The sequence below is a fragment of the Manis pentadactyla genome, chromosome 9, assembly GCF_030020395.1.
Source record: "Manis pentadactyla isolate mManPen7 chromosome 9, mManPen7.hap1, whole genome shotgun sequence".
Lineage (NCBI taxonomy): Eukaryota > Metazoa > Chordata > Mammalia > Pholidota > Manidae > Manis > Manis pentadactyla.
The window spans coordinates 121,386,558-121,408,990 of record NC_080027.1 but is presented as its reverse complement, the minus strand read 5'-3'; the positions used below and the strand labels follow the sequence as shown (position 1 = coordinate 121,408,990).

The window sequence follows — 22,433 nt, the reverse complement described above, 5'->3', positions numbered from 1 at the left end:
ATGCATTCTAACAACACTACACAATGCCTTCTTTTACACCTTTTTATTCATGATTCCCTTTACTAATTTTTAGATGTAGTTGGTTGTACTACTTTTGTCTTTTTGACCTTCATACTAGGTTTTAAGTGACTAATCTATTACTTCTGTATATGTTTATTTTCACCAGTGAGATTTTTTTGCTTTCATATTTTTCTCTTTTGGCTAGGATCTTTTCTTTTCCTCTTAAAGAAGACTCTTTAACATTTCTTGTAAGGCTAGCTTAGTGGTGGTGAATTCTTTTAACCTCTATTTATCTGGGAAGCTCTTTATCTCCCCTTCCATTCTGAATGATGACTTTGCTGGATAGAGTATTCTTGGTTGGAGGTTCTTTTTTTTTCTCTTTCAGCACTTTGAATATATCATGCCACTTCCTTCTGGCCTGTAGAGTTTCTGCCGAAAAATCATCTGATAGCCTTATGGGATTTTCCTTTTAGGTAACTTGTTTTTCTCTTACTGCTTTTAAGATTCTTTCTTTGCCTTTGGTGTTTGAAATTTTAATTATAATGTGTCTTGTGTGGTCCTCCTTGGATTTATCTTTTGTGGCCTCTCTCTGCTTCGTGGACCTGGGTGTCTGTTTCCTTCCCTAGGTTAGAGACATTTTCAGCTATTATTTCTTCAAAGAAATTTTCTATTCCTTTCTTTCTTTTCTCCTTCTGGGATTCCTATAATGCATAATGCAAATCTTTTCATGTTTCATATTGTCTCAGAGCTCCCTTAACCTGTCCCCACTTCTTTTTATTCTTTTTTCTCTCTGCTGTTCAGCTTGAGTGCTTTTCATTACTCTGCCTTCCAGATCTCTGGTCTCTTCTTCAGCATCCTCTAATCTGCTGTTGATTCTCTCTAGTGGTTTTCATTTCATTTATTGTATTCTTCGTCTTTGGTTTGTTGTGTTTTATATTTTCTATCTCTTTGTAGAGGTTCTCACTGAGTTCATCTACTCTTTTCTCAAGTCTGGTGAGCATCTTTATAATCATTAATTTGAACTCTTTATCTAGTAGATTGCTTAACCGCATTTCATTTAGTTCTTATTCTGAAGTTTTGTTGTGTTCTTCTGTTTCAAGAAGTCTTTTTCCTTGTTTTTTGCCTGAAGGAACTGACTGGAGCTTGCCAAAGCTGTAATTGTGTCTATTTTGTCTAGAAACATGGTTTGCACAAAGGCACTGAATAGGAGACTGTCAGAGCTGGAAAGCATGTTAAAGATCCTCTAAACTGGTTCCTTCAGTATTCTGTACTAAAGCCAGAGAGGGGTGTAGGGGCTTGTTCCAGACCACAGGGTTGGATAGTGATGGAGCTGATCCCATGGGAACAAGGACTTAACAGTTGTGCAGGTCTGAGCACCAACCTCACATGTGCTCCATATTGGCTAACATTTCTTGTCCCTGGGTCAGCTGGGCCTTTTGCAATTCTGCCCTTGAGAGGTCCCTATACTGGCTGAAATAGTCCCTCTTCTTCCCCTTGCTGCTTTCTCCCGTGACCTCCCAGCCTCCTCTTCTTTCCCTTGTGCTCCCTACTGCCTGTTACTTCCTCCCTCCCTCCCCCACTCTCTATTATGAAACACTTTAGATATGCAGCAAACTTCAAAGAATTATACAGTGAACACCCATACACCCAACCACCTAGACTCTACCACTAACATTTTACACTGCTTACTTTCTCACATCTTTCTCCACCTTTCCATCTCTATGCATTTATCAGCCTATGTTGTTTTGTGGATGCATTTTATAGCAGGTTACAGAAATCAGTATACTTTACCCCTAAACATTTCAACACACTTAGGCATTAATTAGAGTTCAATATTTGATCATGCATTTATTTTGTTTTTAGTGATAAAGTTTTATATAACAACAAAACGCTCAAATTTTAAGTGTATCATTTGATGTGTTTTGATAAATGCTTCCATCTGTGCAACCCACATCGCTGTCAAGATGCAGAACAACCATTTGTGTTACCCTAGTAAATCCCCTCATGCTTCTGCCCAGCCAATCACAGTTCTGGTGTTTTTCACCATAGATTAGTTTTGTGTGATCTGGAACATCATGTAAGTGGAATAGTCAGTATGAACTCTTTTATATAAGATTCATCCACAGAGTTTTGTCTTTTGGTAGTTTTGTTCCTTTTTATACTGCGTAGTGTTCCATTGTTGTGGGTATGATATCATTTGCTTATCCATTCTCCTGTTGATGGACATTTATAAAGTTTCCAGTTTTTGGCTATGGTAAATAAACTCTATGGGCATTCTTGCACAAGTCTTTTTGTGTGCCTAATGTTTTCATTTCTCTTGGGTCAATACCTAGGAGTGGGATTTGGGATTGCTGGGTCAAAGGAGGTGGTTGCTTCTTGTTCCTGACTCTCCGCCCTCCCCTCTCATTATATTATGCATCCTGAAGTGCCTTATTACTCAACTGGGTTATTCTCTTAATGTAGGAATCCCCTGAGAGCCCACCGGATGGCCTCTGCTTGAATGTTTCCAGGGATAGGGAGCTTACTACCTTACAGGTCTCTTACTCTGGGGGCAGCTCCTTGTTGATTTTATCCTTGGGGAACCACACAGGACAAGTCTGATTCAGCCCCCTTCTCTGTGACAGCCCTAGAATTTCAGGACTGTTAATCACATCTGGTCTTTCAGGGCTTTTCTTCTTCAGGGTAATTATCCCAGTCTGTCGAACTGCTTCTCATGAGACGTGATTCTCAGACCTTTTATGTCCTGTTATCATCCTTTGGAAATGTAATATTCTTTTTCAAATGTGTTGCCCAGAAGTGAGCACTGGATTTTAGATGTCTGAGAGGTACAGAGTGTGATTAGACCTGGACTCCGTCTTGACCTAGGTACTAGATCTATCAGTGAGCTGAAGGTGATGTTAACTTTTTGGCAGCCACCTCATGGCATTGAATCAGATGAGTTAAGGTTTGTAAATAATACCACCAATCTAAGGAGGTATTAAGATATTCCTTTAACTTGAAGTCATCTAGAGCCTCTGATAATAATAACATTTATTGTGTACTTTCTACTTGCCAGTATCTTATTTAAAATCTGCCACCACTTTATAGAAAGGTACTATTAAAAAGAACTTAATAAAACTATTTGGTTTAAAATAGGGTTTCTCAACTTTGGCACCACTGACATTTGGACTAGAAAATTCTTTGATGCAGAGGGTTGTTGTAGGCTTCATAGGGATTATCAGCATCACTGGCCTCTACCCATTAGATCCCAGTTGCAACCTTCTCCACACTCCCCAAGTTACAACAATCAAAAATGTCTCCACACATTTTCAAATGTCCCCTGTAGGGGAAAATCATCTCAGGTTGAGAACCATTCCCAGGGTATGGAACTTAGTCACTGAAGAAAAGTTAAAATAATATAGCACTTTTCTTCCGAATGGTAACCACTGTTATTCTTTAGTGTATATACTTCCATATTATGTCCTTTGTACAGATAGTCCTCACTTTTCCTGGTTCCAATATGCATGAATTTCAGTTACCACAGTTTAGTTAAGTAACACCATTCCCTGAACAACTTGGCTCCTGGCTCTTCGGTCTACAAATCACCAAGCACATAACAGGTATTTGTTATGGTCAGTGACCAATCATGTCCCTTCTTTCATGTCCGTTGGTGGGGCTCACTACCCATCTGTCATTGAATTCACACACAGGAAAGTGTGCACTCAAGTTGCCTTCTTGTCTCCTAGTGATAAACTCGTGACATTTTACAAAAATGGTTAATTGAAAGAGGGAATTGGCTTACAGTGATGAAATTTCAGGGAAGAAATGCAAAGTATTGATGCTGGAAGTGAAACTGGAGCTGAACATAAATGGAATTAGAGGATAAACAGCTGGTTGTAGGAATGTTGACACTGCCACCAACCAAGACTACATATGCAGGCGAGGAACTCAATAAAGGCAAACTCACTGACGTAAGTGGTTGTGACGACAAAGGCGAGGAAGTTACAGAGGAAGTGACAGAGGGAGCCACCTTGGCATTGAAGGCGCTCTCGGAGGTCTTTTGCAATACTGAAAACACAAAGGATCAAATGTTGGAGACTGATCTAAACTTAGAGAAGTATTTGCAGAGGCATAGAGAGGGCGCTCATTCCGTTTTGTGCATTCAACAATGACAGGCAAGGTAAGCCCCGTCCAAACTACTCTGGATCAATTTTTTACAAAGAAACGAAACACTCTAAGTGTCTCTAATATTTTCTGTTCCAGTTTACTAGATAAAAGTTGTACTGTTTTTTTCATTCCTCCATTCATTTATGACTGAAAGTAAGAGAGCTTTTAATGTTTTGACAGAAATTTCTAAAGGTCATGGAACAGTCTTAATTTCCCCCGATGGCGCTTAAGATTGCTTCGCATGGTCATTTGCATACTACTGTGCAAAGCAAAGGCATCTATATTTACAGAAGCGTGGGTGACTGCACACACAACATTTCATTCAGTTTTTTTCTTTTATTTTTTCAAAACATTTTATAAAAAGGATCAGAGTGTGTATCAATCTGCAGTTTGCTTTTTTCGTGCAACAATATCTTTTTTGGAGAACTTTGCTCTCAGTATATCTAGATCTACCCCATTTTTTTGGATAATTGTATGTTATTTTATATGCCATACTGGATGTACCATCATTTATTTGACCAGTTTTCTGGGCATGGACAGTTCATCTCCAGTTTTTCTCCCCCGTCCCTACTTGAAATGATGCTATAGTGAATATCTCTGACAGATACTATCATTAGCCCCATTTGATGGAGTGTTAGTAAGAGAAATCACTAAGGTCAGGCAGCTACTAAGCTTAGAGCTGCTGTTTGAACTTGGAACAGCAGGGCCTTACTTTAACCACAATGCTTTACAGCTTTCAGGGCTTTCAGGGCCTTACTTTAACCACAATGCTTTACAGCTTCCCTTCTTTTCACAGCAACAACAGCAGCCACCAAAAATAATAGTAGAGTGTCTTGTTAGGCACATGTCTCACTGCAAATGCACTGTAGTCACATCATCTAAACAACAGCCCTGTGAGGTCGGTACTGTTCTTATCTCTGTGTTATGCTGAAGGAAACTGGAGGTCTAAGAAGGTTGGGAAGCTTCCAGGCTCCCACCGCCAGTTACGGAGGGATTGGGACTCCCCTAGACAGCCTGATTCAGAGCCTTTACTCTCCCTCGTGTTACATGGATCTGCCTTGAGAAAGTCTCTTTCATTATGTGCGATTTTAGATGATTTTTTTGAGCCCTAGCATATGACTTTTTTAGGGGGTTAGTGTTGGCCCATATATTCACCCACTGTAACTTTTGCAAGCCCCATTATTTGGCACTCTCCCAATTTCTGGGTCCCTTGCAAGTTTGATGAGCTTGCTGTCTGCTAGGTCTTCAGTCAGCTTGTGGTAAAATACGAAGCAAAGCCGAAGATGGCATTCCTTGGCTTATCACTGGAGGTGTTCTCTGGGTCTAGCCAACAAGCAAATCTTTATCCAGTAAGTCCATAATGCCACATTTAGGGCCAGGATCTGGAATCAAAAGGTGAACAACACATGGTCCCAGCCTCCAAAAGGAACACGGTCTCCTCAGCAGGAGCAGGAACAGTCTTAACAAGTAATAGCAGTGAGTGCTGAAGTAGGAGGGGGAAGAGGAGCTGACTCTGCCTGGAGGTCATCAGGGAGGCTTCCCAGAGGAGGGAACTCCGTTCTGGTGCTTGAAGTACACAGAGACTTGGAGCCGTAACGAGGCATGGCTTGTTTGAGGACACTCAAGTGCAGTGTAGCTTAGGTAGAGAGAATATGTTGGGAGGGGAGGGCAGAAATATTGTGGGATATTATGGCAGAGATAGTATGACATGTATTTCCTAGAGCTGGGAAAGACCAAGTCCAGGAACCTGAGTTTGTCCCATCAGCCAATGGACACATTTGAGGAAGAAGATGTCCTGCTCAAGTTTGTGTTTCAGGGGTTGACTCAGGATGTATTGAAACCAATTTGATTAGATTATTGGTTGTTTATAACATTTGCAAATATTATCAAAATGCTTTGTCCTTTCACCCCTTCTGCTTTGCCATCCCAGAGACCTGGAAGGAGACATTGTATACTTTAGAGAAGTCAGGTCCCCTTGTATCTGGCATTCCTTTGGTCTGTAACTTAGTCACCTGCTGGAAAGGTAATGAGATGGGTTTGCCCGGGCTGCTCCGGGAACCCAGGCTGGGTTGTGACAGTCCCGTTCATGATCTGTTCTAGAGTTTTGCCAGAGACCCACGTGCAGTTATACAGTCCTTATTAACAATTCTATTTCCATATTGTTTCTTTTTCCTTGACTCTGGTTGGCTAGACGGTGAACTCCTTGAATCCCCAAGTGTTATTTTTCTGGTACCCAGAGCATTGCAGGTGCCAAGGGAACCGTGCTGTGCAAAGGCAGGGCACTGCCCCCACCGCCCCGTGGATCCTGAACGATCACCTCTGGTGGCTCTGGAATCACACCAGATTCTTTCTGCATCCTGGGATGTGATTCTTCTAAGATCGGCATCTTTTAACTGAGTCATTCTTGGGTGACTGTAAGTTGGTTCTTGGTCTAGCTTGGATTTGAGGCTTCCCTTAAGTGTGTGTGTAAATGTTTGACTTGTTCAAATCTGAAGAGCGTTCTCCTTGATAGAAAAGATGGAGCGTATTGGAGGTGAACATCCCCTATTCTCTGTCGCTTGTGTAGATTACAGCCTCTGTCCCCAGGAGGGGCCCACTTCCTCCTGGCTGCTTCTTACTCTTTGTGTGTAGGTTTAAGGCATGTTTCTAGTGCTTCTTGCATTTTCACAAGGCCTTCTGATCCTGTTTTATGAGCCCACACCACTGTCTGGGTCTTTCCTGCTGTGCTGTGGCCACACCACCTGTGGATGACTCCTTCTGGTTTCTTTTTCTGGGACTACTGTGTTTTAGATGATCAGAATTCACTTGTTAGAGACCAGGCCGTATCTTTCAAAATATATTCTCTTTGGGATCTCAGCTCACACTGCTCCTCTGTCTCAACATCTAAATATTGGTTTTTTGGAAGTCTAGGCTTGGCAGTTGTTTTTGTCCCCAGGTTTTTCTTCTCTCCTTTGAACTCAAAATGACAGGTCACTTCTTCCCAATGTGGTATTCTGTTACTGTACTGGTATTCTGTCTCCTGGTCGGCATTAGTTCAGGGTGTCAGTTCCCTTCCTGGTGTCTTTGGCTGTGTGTAAGGGGTAGATCTTTAAGAGGACAGGACAGTATCTATCAGGCGCTCTGCTCTTAGCCTCCGGCCTCATATTCATGTCGGGCGGCCTGAGCCTTGTCTTGCTGCTGGGCCCTTTTTGCTGTGTAGGAAAGAGTGGTTCACATCTTCTATCCTACATTCTCCCCTCTGTCGCCACAACAGTTATGTCATTTCTGGTTCTTTTTGCTTCCCTACTCACCCTGGTGTCGTCCAGTCTTAGGCATGTGGCGTTGGTGTGTGTGTGTGTGTGTGTGTGTGTGTGTGTGTGTGTGTGGACTGCCCTCTTGATTTGTAGGGCCCTTCTCTTCCTCCATTTTTCTCTCTCAACTCCCTCCACCTCCCATTAGGCTTGTAGGTTAAGGCACACCTGCCGTGAGGCCCTTCCCACTGAACGGGGGCTGTTAAGATGAGACAGAACTTGTCACTTCCACTTAAAAATTTGAATTTGCTTTGTTAGTTGCACAAGGACAAGTTGATAGAGGCTGTGTTAGGCCAGAAAACAGTGTACCCGACCTTCTGTCTTAATTTCTCTTAATAATTTGCCCATCTCTGGATTTTTTAAAGCCGTACTACAAAGAAAATGGCATTTTCCTTCCTGCCACTCAGATTTTAGCTTAAAGCCCACTTCAAGAGTTGAGTGTGTTTCCTTCTGACCCCTGTGCATCCTGTGTCCCCGGGGAGGATGCTGTGCATCCGGTGGTAGGCCAGGGCCTGCAGAGTTGTTGGGATACGCAGCTGCCCAGCCTGCTGCTGAGTGTACGCTGGACTCTCGTGCGCTGAGCGTACGCTGGACTCTCGTGCGCTGAGCCCTGTTCCGAGACAAAGGGACCGACCTGTGAGCGGGCCGGGAAGGGAGCCGTTCTGGAGGGAGGCAGGGCAGCTCAGGTGTTGGTCAAAGCCTCATTTATAGTGAAAAAAGGACCTGGAGTTTAGAGTCTAATTGGGTCTGACCCGATTCTATCAGGGACTAGCCCTGTGCCCTGGGGCACACTGTGTCACCACGCCTGTGGATGGAGCCAGCTGTTGACTCTGTTCCAGGGGGCTGTTAGGAGGCTGCATGTCAATGTGCACCTGAAACACGTTGGTGCCATCTGGGTAACTATTCCTCTTTCTCTTTCAAAACCATAATCTTCTGTGGGAAGAAACAGAAATAGCTTCATCCCCTGGTCTTTCAGTTTCCTACCCAGGACTCCGGGGTGGTTGACATCTCTGCCATGGGCGGTGTGCATTTCCATGTAAGTCAGAAGTGGTTAGCTGGGGTGGTTTGGGGCCTGGCCTGCTCTTATCATAATTTGGTTTCATTCTCCAGGAAGACACCAGGCCTTTACATTAACTGGGTCACCCTCTTTCTTGAGAGTCACACCAGGTCTGTCTTCCTGCTGTGGCTGGCATGGGATTCCTGGCTGTGCTTGCCTTGCCCTCCAGCAGGAAGGTTGGCTTGCGTTGGGTGCATATCCCTGCCCCTCTCTCAGGTCAGGGGTCACGTAAGCCCAGAGGCATCTAAACTCCTGGACTTGATTTTCAAAAAGAAATACAAGCAGACAGTAAAGAGACAAACAATATAGAAAGATATGAAATGAAAAAGTAAAAGGAAGAAATAAAGGAAAATAAAACTTTCTCTCTAGAATCGACTCCCCAGTCAGCATGGTTAATATTTTGTATGTAATACCTCCAGAAACATTTTAAAGCATCCACAAGTTCATATCTCTTCTCCCCCTGACTTCAAAACAAAACAAAACAACAATAAAACCACCCACATGGTATTAATATGTTAAACTTTCTGTTCAGGACTTTTTTATGTTTGGAAATATAAGAGCCAAAAGAAAATGTTACCTCCATTACCACCATTTAGAATTAGCCACTAATTGACATTTTGGTGTGTTTTCTTCTTGTCTTTAGGCATTGCTTAAAAGTTACTTAAGTAATGCAAATGCAGTTCCATTAAAAAAGACATAAAGCCACAGTATCACACTATTCCCTGTCTGCAGTCCTGTTTATTAACATCCTCTGCTCCCCACGCGGTGCGTGCAGCCCTGCCGCTCACTCAGAAGGCTGTGCAATATGCTGTTGTATTGAGCTGGCGGCTCTATATTTGACAAGCTACTTAGTTGTAGACATTTAGGTTGTTACCAGTTTTTTTCCCATTAAGATGCTTTAGGAACCGATTTGTAGGATGGTTCCCTAGCTGGGTAATTATAGGGTCCAGCATTTGAATGTAATTTTAATAGATATTGCCAAATTCCTCTAAAAATATACTCATTTATATCCCTACTGAGCCTAAGAGAAGAGTGCCTTTCCTCCCAAATTTTGCCTAAATGGAGGAATTTTATTTTGTTCTGTTTTTGGTCAGATGTTAACAGTTTGGCATTCTGGTGAAATTGCTATCGTTGTTTTTATAAACATTTCTCTTTAATGAGTTGCATGGAGCATCTTCATTTGGCCATCTGTGCTTCGTTTCTTTGAACTGTTTGTTCTTATTCCTTGGCCATTTTCTATTTAGATTATTGGTCTTTTACAATTGATTTGCCAGAGTTAAGTTAGCCTTTTATCCATCATGATGATGTGTTGCAAATATTTTAAAAAACTGTTCATTTACAGTGTGGCTTTTAAGCTTGTTGCCTTCTTTTGAAACTTGGCCCTTTGTGGCTGCCCAGGGAGGCCCCGGAGAGGGAGCACATGGTCCCAGGGAAGGTTGCGCCCATCTTCCAGGCTGTGTGGTGCAGTTGTTTGAAGGCTCTTAGCACTGCATTTCCCATTGTAAGTTTTAGCTTTGTGTTGGGTGAGGACTTTTTTCCCTGTCAGGTTATGGGAAGTCATAACAGAGAACTGCCTTTACCTCTCAACCAAATGTTTGGGAGTGTGTGCACCAACCTGAGGGATCCTGTGCAGTACTTCTGTGTATCTTTTATTTCAGCAGCTTTCTAAGATTTAAAAAATCTGCTGTTTGCTTTGTGTCTCAATCAGTTTCAAGGGGAAGACCAGCTGTTTCTCCTCACTGAGCTTTGCAGACGTTCTAGAAGGGGACATACTCTCTCCCCATCCCACATAGCTGTAGAGGAAAATCATTTCACCCAGTCTTATCTATGTGTCATCTCTTAGGTTGCTGATCCAGGCTCAATGACAAGAGACATGTGACACAGCTCCAGCCTTTCAGCAGCTGTCTGTGACTTGGGGGATGAGAGCCATTCTCCCTCACCAGCACTGCCGCTGTTATGACAGCACCCTGTTTATTTCATGGCACAAATCACTTTGTATAACTAAAAATTAAAGAAAAGAACGTGTTTATTGTGTACCCCCTGCATTAAAATGTAAGTTCCACGGGGGCATGGCCTTCATTTGTTGTGTCCTCTGCAATAGCCCAGCGCCCCCCAGACCCACGCGTGGTGTGTCCTGTTTGCTGAGTGGCGGCCTGCTGGGAGGGCGAGAGCAACACTGCAGGCACCGGCTTGTGTGCCCTTGCTGTTTCCCTCCCTGGCTCCAGACCCAGGGACCGGGGCTTCGGAGGGACCCGACAGGGGTAACAGTGTCCGGGTCCTGCAGCCTCAGGACCTCCTCATTACCTGCCTTTTTTTTGCAAGTACAAGGCTGTGGGGCTCCCCAGGTTTCAGGCTGAAAGGAGAGGTCCAGTGATCTTGGAACCAGACACGGTGCCCTGCTGCTGGCTGGGGAACTGGGAGGGCTGGGCCAGGGCCGTGTGGAGCCGGAGTGGGGCCGAGAGCAACTGGACAGGTCATGCTGTGGTTCTCCTCCTCTCCTCTTCTTAGGAGAGAGGTGTCGCTGCCCCATACCCCCGCAGCAGCCTGCACCCCCTGGGCACGAGCTGCTTCCTGCTCAAGACCCCATGGGGGCAGCCCCATGTCCGTGGATCGGGGCAGCTGAGCCGCTGGGCAGAGAAGCCCGAGCCGCTGCTCTCTGGTCACAGGGCCTGGGGATATGAACAGCAATCTTCAGCGAAAATTTGGAGAGCTAAGCTTCTTTGCCCCTTTAAAAAGTGCATATGCTGATTGTAAATCACCTAGAAAATAAGGATATAATACAAATAATTAACGTTTTACTGAGTATGATTGCCCTTCATGTCGTATATATATGTACCAAACGCATACATATATATATAAAATATATATAACTGTACTGTAGTGTAAGGCTTTGTAACTTGCTATCAGATACTTTCTGATAAATGAATTTAAGGAAAGTAACATTGGGATTTCTGCTGCTGCTGCTGCAAAGAAGAGTGTAACCCCTGATGGTGACAGTGATGGTGACCGAGAAGCTAAGAGACATGGAGGAGTCCATTTCCCATTAAATATTCTTCTGAAACATCATTTAATGATTATAGATTGTATTGATAAACCCACTTTAAAAAAAGCAATCTGTTGCCTACTGTGAGGCATTCTGTTTACCACCCGTCTCTAGTTGGGCTGAATGACTGCTGGGATGCGTCTATCCTTAAAGCACCATCTATGATTAATACCTCAGGGCAGAATATTAAAAGTGGACATTTGCAGCTCCCAGTTTTGGCTATGATACCATGGATGGTCTTGGGCAGATTTTGTGCCTTTTCTGTTCACATGGGTGGTAGAAAGGGGGCTTTGGGAACAGTGAGAATGGGGTTCAAATTCCAGCCCTGCCACGGACAACTGACTGAAGGCCTTGAACAAGTGGCTTCACTTCTCAGCCTGAATTTCCTCATTTATAAAATGCACTTCCTCCTGGGGCAGGTGTGAGGACTTCCCATCTGAAGTGCTGGGCAGCCATTAAACATGGCGTTCCCAGGAAAGAGGGCGCCGTCTTCCCGGCTCCTGCGGATCCTGCTCTGTGCAAGGAAGGAGGTTGCTGGGATTTAGGGCCACAGCCCTCCTCTTCCCTTCTACTCTGTGTGGCGCCCAGGTCAGCCCCTCCCTGTGGTCCAGGGCAGGAGGTGAGCAGGCAGGCCTGGCCCACAGGTTACTGGGTTGGTGCCCGACACCTGGGGCCTCTTCCCTGCCTTCTCGCTTCAGGGCAGGGGTCTCGTTTAGTGCCACACACCGCATACCACACGCTGACAACACAGTGTCCGATTCAGGCTTTTGCATCATTCTTGGCACCGCATCAGCCTTGGGAAGGGACAGCTTCCTTCTCTCCTTACATGTGCATCCCTGCCCCCAGCTGCCCACTTTAAGTGGTGTAGGGAGGGAGAGGGTGAGCTCAGGGCTAGGTGCCAAAGCCAGCTTCCCCTCCAGCATTCTGGGTCCCCCCCTTGTCCACTGCCTGGAGCTATTAATAACGCCTCTGAGGAGATGGGTGTCAGCGGGATCCCAGCTGCCCACCCCAGTGGGGCTCTGATACCAGGTGGGGTGGGGGTGGGGCAGAATAATAATAGCAAACAAATGCAGGGCTTACTGCGTGTCAAGCACCGTTCTTAGTAATTTACACAATGTGCAGGTATTAACTCATTTAATATAGTCAGGTATGGTTATTAGCCCATTTAATAGACAACAAACTGAGGCACAAAGGGGTGAAAACATCCCCGGGCTCACACACCTGGTAAGTGGCGGAGCTTGTGAAGGGGACGATCCCCTGGGGCCCAGGGGCTTGTTCCTGCCCTGTATCTGCCTTGCTGGTGAGCAGTGCCTCAGCCCTGGGCTCTGTTTCTTTCCTTTCCTCTGGCTCGGGAAGAGAAGGGAGACCGTGAGCAACCAGAACCGGGGGCTCCATTCTGCTTCAGTTCAGGTTCCAGCAAAGACAGAGGCATGGAAGAGTATTTGGGGAGGGCCCCCTCACTCTTCCTCCGTGCCGCCTTCACCCTAGAGGTTCCTTCCCCGCAGTGGGCTCTGTGGCCTTGTCCCTGGCTCTTGCCACTCTTGGTGGGTGGCCTTGCCTATCGCATTGCAGTCGAGCACTTGAAACAAGGAATATTTTCTATAACAAGATAATTTCAGATGCAAACTTCTGGGGGCACAGAGGCAAGTCACAGTGTCCATTTAGGGCTTAGCATGGGTTTAAAATATTCCACAACCCCTTCCAGGCCATCTGTTCTCTAACTGGGGCTTATTAGTGGGAAGACCCTTCCTTCCTTCAGGCTCAGGCCCTCGGGGCTGGGGTCTTGGGCCCTTGGGCTCTTTGGCCTCCACTGTCCTTTTCCATGCCGGAGAGATTGGGGCCTTTCCTAGGTGACTCTCCTGGCTTCAGGTTGGACCTGCTGTCTGTCCTTCTGCTGGTGGCTCCTGGCAGCACCTGGGAATCTCTTTTCTCTCTGTCTCGTCTCAGGCTGGAGCTCAGGCACCTCACCTCTCCTGCTGTTCCTTACTTAGTCCTGAACTTAGCAGGCCCTTGGCTTGCCTTCTCCAGGCTTACTGCACCCCACAGCTGTTTACAAAGCCTCTTTGGTGCTTCCTGGCTCTGCCCCCATAATGTCAGCCAGGCTGCCCATCTGACCAACTTGAAGGCCTTGCTTTCATTGCTTGGGCTGGTTTTCATATCCATTCACAGATTTCCAATAAACACGTACCTGGATGTCAGTGACCAGTCTTCATGAGAAATTCTTACTATGTTGTTCTTAGAATTAAAAGTACAGCTCTAATTTACTTATTTCGTCAGATTGAATCCAGTTTTACAGATGAGGAAACCCTTTTCAGAAAGGCGCGAGCTAGGATGTGCAGAATGGGGACACAAGTTGTGTGATTCCCAAGGCCAGGTGTGTTTGGTGAACAATCGTGTGTAAGCCTGGAGGTGGAACCTGAGCCCAGGCTTTCTGACTGTGGGTTCTCTTTTGCCTGATGCCGCCCACTACCGTGTCTATGGCAGAATGGGCAGAGTGTGGAATGCGCGCTCTGAGCTCAAGGGGGGCCGACAGACATACACTTGGGTGGGGCTTTGGTGTGGCCTCCCTTGGACACTCCGGTTGATTAGACCATGGACTGGTTCCCAGGTGATGGTCCCTGGGCTGCAGACACACCCAGCCTACAGTCTTGCTGGTGACACGTATGGGCCACATCAGCATGCTTCAGCCTCAACCAGAGGCAATGGGCGGGGCCTGTGCTGTAGCAGCTCTGCTCCCGGTTTGCAGTGATGAGTGCCTGTTGATAACAAAGCACTCTTAGAGATGTACATCATTAGATGGCTCTGTGAGGGAGGGGGCGGGGAGGTATTGCCCCGGCTAACATACAGACGCAGAATGGGCTTCGGAAGGTGATGACCTCCCCAGGGCTGTGCATCCAGGAACTGACAGATTCCAGCCTGAGCTTGGAAAACTTCAGACCCAAATCTCTGCTGACTGTAAATCCATGACCTCCTGTTGCCTCTGAGTAAATTGGACAACTGATTCTTCCTCTCTGGGTGTTAGTTTCCGATGCGCCCGCAGGGGGCGATAGAGGTCTTTCCTGTTTGGCTTCTCTGGGAACTTGGGTGCTGAACCCACTGATTAGACTATGGCACATTATTTCTCTGGGTTATAAGCATTTTCTCTGTGTCTACCTCCCATCGTGTGCCACTCCCCCTCCCCCCACCAAGCCTGAGTTCTTTCAGATTGAGACTCTTCAATTTGGTCTTGACATCCAGTGCCACGCATGGCTCATTTAATGCTTATTAAATTGAGTTACATGCAAGTGAGATGGGCCAGTGCCTTCTGCTCCTCGTGGAGGATGGGAAAGGAAAACCTCTTCCCCCTGTCCTTCCAAATGAATGAAGTTGAAGGTGGCAGAACTCAGGACTTGTGCCCTGTCCTCAAATGGCCACTAGGTGGCAGTGTGACCCCACGGGGACCTTGCCTCCTGCCTGCTCCTGTGCAGACTGAAATATCTGGGCCCCTGTTTGGGGATTGCCTCTGCGAAGTCAGGTTGTGTTGGGGGTCTGAAAACAATAAGTCGTGGCCCTCCTCCCCTCCTCTAAAAGCTGTGTGGTGTCGTGGAAAAGGCCTGGGCTTTGGAATCCACCAGGCCTGGATTCCACCCCTGGCTCTGTCCTCCCCCAGGAACTTAGCCTTGGACACACTACTTCTCTGAGCCTCAGTTTCCTCATTTTGCAAAATGGCAGTCGTACAGTTAGAAAAGGCCTGGCATCTGCTGAACGATAGCACAAATGAATACTAGCGTTGTTGGTGGAAATCCCTGTGTTTGCCTTTCACTGCCCTCCAATCAGACTCTGTCCTGGATTTTCTGACCAAGCTTCATGCATATCCCACAGGTTTCTTGGCCCTTCCTGCTGCATCACGCCCTCCAGCCCTGCCCCCTCTCAGTCAGTGCCCCGATTCCCACTTGTTGCCCTGCCTGGCTGCCTTCCCTTCTGCCTGTCCATTTCCTTCTCAGCCCGGCTGCCTCCCTCATACCCCAGCCCCCTAAATGTGCTGTGTAGGGCTGGTCTTGACTTACCACCAAGTGACAAGTCGGCCAGGGTCCTTGTCTTCATTATTTTTGCATCTGTGCTTTGCACTTAGCAGCCGTTCTGCAGTGAAGGTGGCAGCTCCCATTACTGAGCACATGCCAGGCCCTGGTGTGCACTTTGCAGAATGGCTCATTTAATCCTTACAACAAGCCTATCCCCGTTTTACCAAGGTCTGTTTCAGGATGCTTTTGGCTCTGCAATGAAATATTCCACTACACCCAGTATAAATAGTAAGGAAAGATTATTATCTCACTAAAAAGAGGTCACGAGGGATACCTGGTGTCGTCAGGAAGGGTAGCGGTAGTTGCCATCTCTCCTCGTTGCCTTCCCCAACACTGGTTTACCCTCCTAGGCTGGTCCCCGGTGTGGCACCAAGGTGACCGCCCTGACCTCAGGTGCTGTGCAGGAGAGATGATGCAGGTTCTTTTCGGTCACTTCACGAGGCCTCTCAGCAGGTTTCCTACAAAGTTCTTTTAGGCCTGTGTTGGGTCTTAGGGTTGTTCCCAAGCTCATCACTAGTAAAGGGCCTGGAATTAATGAGGCTGGCCTGGACTAGTCAAGGGTCAGCCCCTAAGGTTGATAAGGGCTCCAGGCTCCTTAGTTGCTCCTGGCCCACCTGGTCCACGGAAGAAGAGGGGACAGGAAGGAGGCTCATGAGTTATGTAACTTGCTCAAGGTTGCGAACCTAGTAAGAACTGGGATTCAAACCACAGTGGCCCACTCGGAGGCCATGGTCGAACGAAGTCAGTTGCGGAGGTAGAAAGAACATTGCCCTGGGTCTGGTGTGCTGGGGTTGTGTGATCTTGGCGGTATCTTTCTATATTGATTCCAGAGTGTCACTTTTCGGAGGCCCCTTTCCATTCTCATAGTGGCTTCTCAGTCTGCCTTTCTTCCCTTGCCTCCTTTGCCCCTGACCTCCAGTGCCCAACTGCTGCCTGCCTTTTAGAACAAACTTCCTGCCCTTAGCTGGGGAAGGGCCCACCTGGACAGAGGGGTCCGACGGCTTATCTCTGCGTAGCTGTCAAGGCCCCAGAGGAGTCACTTTGAGGTCTCTCTTAGAGCATGCAAGGGAGCCGCAGAACTCTCGGTCAGGATTTGGGAAGAGGAGAGACCGGGGGGAGTACCAAGGGGACTGGTAGGCAACGGCGGTGGGGGGAGTTCACGGTGCGTTCGTGGGGGTGTCAGTGGGCACGCAAGCCAGGGCCTTCGAATGGCCCCCGTGGGGCAGCAACCTGCTGTCCCCCTGCAGAGACACTGCCGGTTGGTGTACAGCAGGCTGTTTGGCTCGCAGATGCTCCAGGACTGCCCCAAGGCGCGGCGCGAGGTGGAGCTGCACTGGCGGGCCTCGCAGTGCCCGCACATCGTGCGCATCGTGGATGTCTATGAGAACCTGTACGCGGGGAGGAAGTGCCTGCTGATCGTCATGGAGTGGTGAGCCGCCCTGCCTGTTCAGCCCCGCCCGGCCGGTCCCCTCTCCCTGCTCAGGACCCCCACCCTCCGAGGACGGCCCAGGCCTGGGTCCTGAAGCTTGATTTCTTTTGTGAGGTGATAGAGTGGCTGGCGGGATGGTGGGTTCCCCTAATCTGACTGTGGCTTTGTTTCAGTTTGGATGGTGGAGAACTCTTTAGCCGAATCCAGGACCGAGGAGACCAAGCGTTCACAGAAAGAGGTAGAAAGGGTCTGTTGTGGGGACAGACTCGGGCAGGCAGGGCGGGGGTGTCGGCAGGGGGCCGCAGTGCCTGTGCCCGGGATCGCTGCCCAGCCCGCTGCCTCCTTCGGGCTACGGGGACGGCGCCCTCAGCTGCACCTCGTGTCTGGGTTTCTGGGGTGGGGAGTGGATGTAGAAGCCTTAGGAGGCAGTGGGTTTTCAAACCTGACGACACACCCGTGGCTTCCTCTCCCTCTGCCACGTCTCTTCTCTACAGAAGCATCAGAAATCATGAAGAGCATTGGTGAGGCCATCCAGTATTTACACTCAGTGAACATTGCTCATCGGGATGTCAAGGTGCCCGCCGTTAGTCCCCTCTTCCTGCCTCAACTCAGGGGCCGTGGAGGGCTGTGGGGGGCTGGCTGACCCCAGGGAGGGTGGCCAGGCTCGCCCTGCATCCATGTGTTGGCTCCTGAGAGCAGAGTGGGGGGTGTGCTATTCTCCACCCCACAGGGCCTGCCCTCCCTGTGCGAACCCCGAACCCAGCACCTCATGGTCACACCTTTGGTTTCTTTGTCCCTGTGGTGTTCATTGCTGGTTCTCTGCATCATTCTCTCCTCTCCAAGCACGCTGGGTGCTCTCGGAGGGCAGGGACGGGGTCCTGTGTAGCCGAAGTTCACAGTGTGTGGATCGTAGGGGCCAGACAGATGGCTGTTCAGTGGGCGAAGGAAGGGTGGTTTCTGGTAGCCCCACCCGGGTTCAGCAGCCTCGTTATCTCTCTCTCTCTCTCTCTCTCTCTCTCTAGCCTGAGAACCTCTTATACACCTCCAAAAGGCCCAATGCCATTTTGAAACTCACCGATTTTGGCTTTGCCAAGGAAACCACCAGCCATAACTCCTTGACCACTCCTTGTTATACGCCGTACTACGTGGGTGAGTCCAGCCGAGGCTGGGGGAGGGCTCTCCTCACACCCCCCTCCTGTAGCTCTCGGGCCCCAGGCCCTAGGGGAGTTGGGTCTCTGATGTGAGCTGCCGGGAGGGAGGGCTCCTGAGCGTAAAGCTGGGACCTGAGGCCTTGTAGGAGATTACCTGCCTGTGATGGTGGGCGGGATTTTGTGCACACGTGAGCTTTTCCTGAGAAGAGCTCTCGGTGCCGTCAGATCGCCAGTGGGGTCTGGGACACGGATTTGGTCCTGAAGCCCAGCTGACTAGTGCAGAATAAACTCAGAACGTGTTTGTCCACAAGGGTCTGGAAGGCTCTTGCAGTTAAGTAGCTGTGTCATCTTATGATTCGAGCTGTAGGTTCCTTTTAGAGGAGGGTCTTCTGCTCTCCTCCATCCCACCCTGGGGCTGGGTTATGGCTTTTCCCCTCCCGCCCCCAGCTCTAGTCCCATCTTGGTGGGCCGACGGGTTGAGATGGGGAGCCCTGTCCACAGAGAAACAGGTAGAGCACAGTGTTCCGAGGGCCAGACCAACCCACGCTGACCTTTGATTTGCAGCCCCAGAAGTGCTGGGCCCAGAGAAGTATGACAAGTCCTGTGATATGTGGTCCTTGGGTGTCATCATGTACATCCTGTGAGTGTGCAGGGCTGGGCCTGGGCTGGCAGGGGCTGGGAGGAGGCTGGTACCCCCAGGGACAAGGGGAGGAGGAGAGAAGAGCATCCCCCTTCCAGATGGGGCCTCCCTGGGAACCCCCAATGTCCCCTCTCTCCATGCTTTGCAGGTTCTGATAGCTAAGTGGTGGGTACAAATTAGCTAATGGTCAAGAAAATGTGTGGCTTAGATACTTGGTATATTGGATTCCTAAGCCTTGTTCTTGACTTTGTATATTGTGCTTGAGTCAGTGAGACCAGCTTCTCTGTGAGAGATCAGTTTCTCTGTGACCTTTTCAAGAAGCTTGTTTCTCACACTATTTCTGGTTCAGGGCCCCTAAATAACACCAGCTCTGTCCCTCTCTTCCTGCTTCCTCCTGGGCCAGGCTGTGTGGGTATCCCCCCTTCTATTCCAACCATGGCCTGGCTATCTCTCCGGGCATGAAGAGTCGCATCCGAATGGGCCAGTATGAATTTCCTAACCCAGAATGGTCAGAAGTATCAGAGGAAGGTAAAGAGCCCCCTTGTGTGTGTGTGTGTGTGTGTGTTCATCTATACGTGCGGGCATCCGTCTCGTTTAGCTGTGGGTCTACACCTGTGCTCACACCTGCTGGCTCTGTCTTCCCTGGGTGAGGGGCCTGGCTCAGGGCCGGGGTGTGTAGGGCCTGTAAAGTGGTATGGCCGTTTGGTCCTGGGTCCAGCTTCCTAGGCAGCCTGCCTCTGCGTAAGCCCTGCTTTGGGCTTGGCCTCCCCCCGAAAGCTCTGGGAAGGAGCAGGGAGGGAGGCCCCCCTGAGCCATCTCTGTCCGCCGCCCCATCCCCACAGTGAAGATGCTAATCCGGAACCTGCTGAAAACAGAGCCGACGCAGAGAATGACCATCACGGAGTTCATGAACCACCCCTGGATCATGGTGAGCCTGGCAGCCCGAGACGCCTGGGTCCGTGGGAACTGTCCCCCAGAAGCGGGGCCGAGCCAGGACTCTGTCCTGACCCAGCTTCCAGGTGAGCCCTTCTTCTCTCCCCTCAGCAATCAACGAAGGTCCCTCAGACGCCCCTGCACACCAGCCGGGTCCTGAAGGAGGACAAGGAGCGGTGGGAGGACGTCAAGGTGAGCGGCAGCGCAGCCGCGTGGGGGCTGGGGGGGCAGTTCACGGGGCACCTGGCTGGGGGAGCTCGGGTCTGCGTTCGCTCCCCATATGGGACGTCTGCTACCAGAAGAAGAGCGACTCTGAGCCACTGCCCTGAGCAGGCTGTGGGCAGAGGAGTCTGCGTTCCGGCCCCAGCCTGCCTGTGGCTGTGGCCATAAGCCCTCTACTCCTTGAGCCTCTGGGACCTGATGGGCCGTCTGGTACCATCTCCTGATTTTGCAGGTGAGGCAGCTGAGGCCCAGACAAGGGGAGTGACCTGCTCAAGGGCACACAGCTAGTGACTGGCTGGGGCAGTCCAGAACCCAGGTCTCCTGACCGCCAGTGCCGCGGTCTCGGCCTTGCTGGGGGACCAGGAGACTCTGGCACAGTGGTGGCATGCTGTGGCCAGGCCCTGCCCACAGCCCTGGGGCTGGGGCTGCTGTCAGCTGTGGCCCCCTGAGCAGCTGTCCTGTGTGCTCCCGCCCTCTGCCACCCTCCCCCTGCCCTTCTCAGTGTCTCTTGGTGTAAACTCCCTCCCTGCCGCCTTCAGGAGGAGATGACCAGTGCCTTGGCCACGATGCGTGTCGACTACGAGCAGATCAAGATAAAGAAGATCGAAGACGCATCCAACCCTCTGCTTCTGAAGAGGCGGAAGAAGGCTCGGGCCCTGGAGGCCGCGGCGCTGGCTCACTGAGCCCCAAGCCCGTCCTGCTCCACTGGACGACAAGCAATAACTCTCGACCGAATATATTTTTTAAACGAAGAGACACAGAACTGTTCACTACCGCTGCCCTCCTTCTTGGCCGCGCGGAGCCTGGAACCCCGTCCGAGGCTGAATTCTGCCTTTGGCTCCGGCCACCCCAGACAGAGGGAGGCTGGGAGGCCCGGGGGCAGAGAGAAGGGAGCGTGATGCTCTTGAACCTGTGCTCGTTTTGCAATTTTATCAGTGATTTGACTTAGGATTTTTATGAAACTTTTATGGTTCTATCTGCCTCTCCTCCTCTCCCAGAAACCGTGTCCCCTCTGGATACTGCAGGGGTCTGGGGCTTGTTAGGGGGCCTGTGGAACCTGTCACAGGGAGCGTGCCTGTGTTGTCCCGCCTGCCCTCTAGCTCGAGGCCATAGAGGGCTGGGGCCAGGGTGGCCCCTCCTTTCCTCAGACCCCCAGACATCACCAGTGTGCCCGCCGGGGAGCCGTGTGAGCGTGTGTGCACGTGGGCCGGGCAGGCAGGGCTGTGGAGGGAGGGGGCGCCGCCGCGGCTGCAGAACCGCCTGCCCCCTCAGGCCCGCCCTGCCCAAGTCCCTGGGAAGCCCGCCCAGGTTCCGAGCCGGGCCCTCCCCAGCCAGCCTCCGGAGGTGGTTCCGGGAGGTGGGGGGGTGACTTCGGGCGCTAGCCCCACAGTCAGGAAGCCTGGACCGCCCCCCGTGCCCCTCCACCCCCGCCCCTCGTGCCAGTCCAGGCCTCTGAGGCGCGGCTCTACCGAGTGACCTCTGCACCTCCCCTTCCAGCCATCACTCACCCATCCTTGTTTCTATTTCTTACATTTTTACCCATCTCTCCATAGCCTTCTCTCAGCCCACACGGTGAGGCTGGGAAGTAGGTGGCGCAGAGCTCCTGCCTCCCGGGTGCTGCCCGGGCTCTGGGGCCGCCGGCCAGCTGCCCCTTGTGGGCAAAGGACCGCCGCTCTTGCGGGGCTGCTGCAGAATGCCATTGTGTGGCCCGGCGGGCCGGGGGGGGAGTCTTCGCGCCAAAGATACCCCGACTCTGCCCCTTCCGCATTAGCCGTCCATCCCCACCCCAGACGACTCAGCTTCCTGTGTCCAGGCCAGTGAGGGGAGCGTGCGGTGGGCCCTCCCCAGTATCAGTGAGGAGCCCCATGGGGAGAGGTCCTGTGGGCCGCGGTCCCCTCGGGGCAGGGGCGGCAGTGATGCTTTAGTTTTCATCTCCCTCAGGGGCAAGGTGGTGGAGGGGCCCCCAGGGTCCCCTCCGGGCGTCGGGGAAGGGCTCAGTGCCTGCAGTGCCTTCCCAGCTCTGATGAATTGTCAGCACGCAGACTGTTGTAACTGTTGTTTTGTATGAGCAAAATTGTCTTTACTAAACTGATTTAATAGTTGAAAGGTTTTCTTCCTCTTCCTTCATGGGGCTCAGCCCCTCGAGCCCCCACCTATCCTCTCCTCGCCCGTGGAGAGCGGCTCTATGCGTTGGGAGGGCAGAGTGTGGGCGTCCTCTGGGAGGAGAGGAGAGGAGAGGGGGTGCCCAGGAGTGCGGGCCTGGCCGGGACCGCCTGTGGAGGGTGGGTGCTGCTGCCCTTCAAGAGCGGGGCAGGGGTGCCACCAAGGATTGGGGTGCCTGTGCTCTTTTGCCAAATGCTGAGTCAGGAGCCAAGCTGTGTCCTGGTACATGGTTCTTCCATCTAGTCCGTCACAGCCAGGTGCTGGCACCCTCATCCTGGGGCGGGCTCTGGCTGGCCTG

General features: G+C 50.2%; 1 protein-coding gene across 4 annotated transcripts in view; it reads left to right on the top strand.

The window, feature by feature from the left end:
- Window positions 1-22,078, top strand: part of MAPKAPK2 (MAPK activated protein kinase 2) — a 47,962-nt gene extending 25,884 nt beyond the window's left edge. The window contains exons 2-10 of one of the 4 annotated variants that reach the window (XM_057508036.1): window positions 16,845-17,026; window positions 17,200-17,264; window positions 17,521-17,600; window positions 18,049-18,175; window positions 18,742-18,817; window positions 19,221-19,345; window positions 19,660-19,745; window positions 19,837-19,942; window positions 20,512-22,078. In XM_057508036.1, the coding sequence (XP_057364019.1) occupies window positions 16,845-17,026; window positions 17,200-17,264; window positions 17,521-17,600; window positions 18,049-18,175; window positions 18,742-18,817; window positions 19,221-19,345; window positions 19,660-19,745; window positions 19,837-19,942; window positions 20,512-20,921 (1,257 nt within the window). In that variant the 3' untranslated portion in view covers window positions 20,922-22,078. The remainder of the gene's footprint in view (window positions 1-16,844; window positions 17,027-17,199; window positions 17,265-17,520; window positions 17,601-18,048; window positions 18,176-18,741; window positions 18,818-19,220; window positions 19,346-19,659; window positions 19,746-19,836; window positions 19,943-20,511) is intronic. The other 3 variants (XM_057508037.1, XM_057508038.1, XM_036909799.2) reach the window with 3 other exon arrangements.
- Window positions 22,079-22,433: the final 355 nt, after the last annotated feature.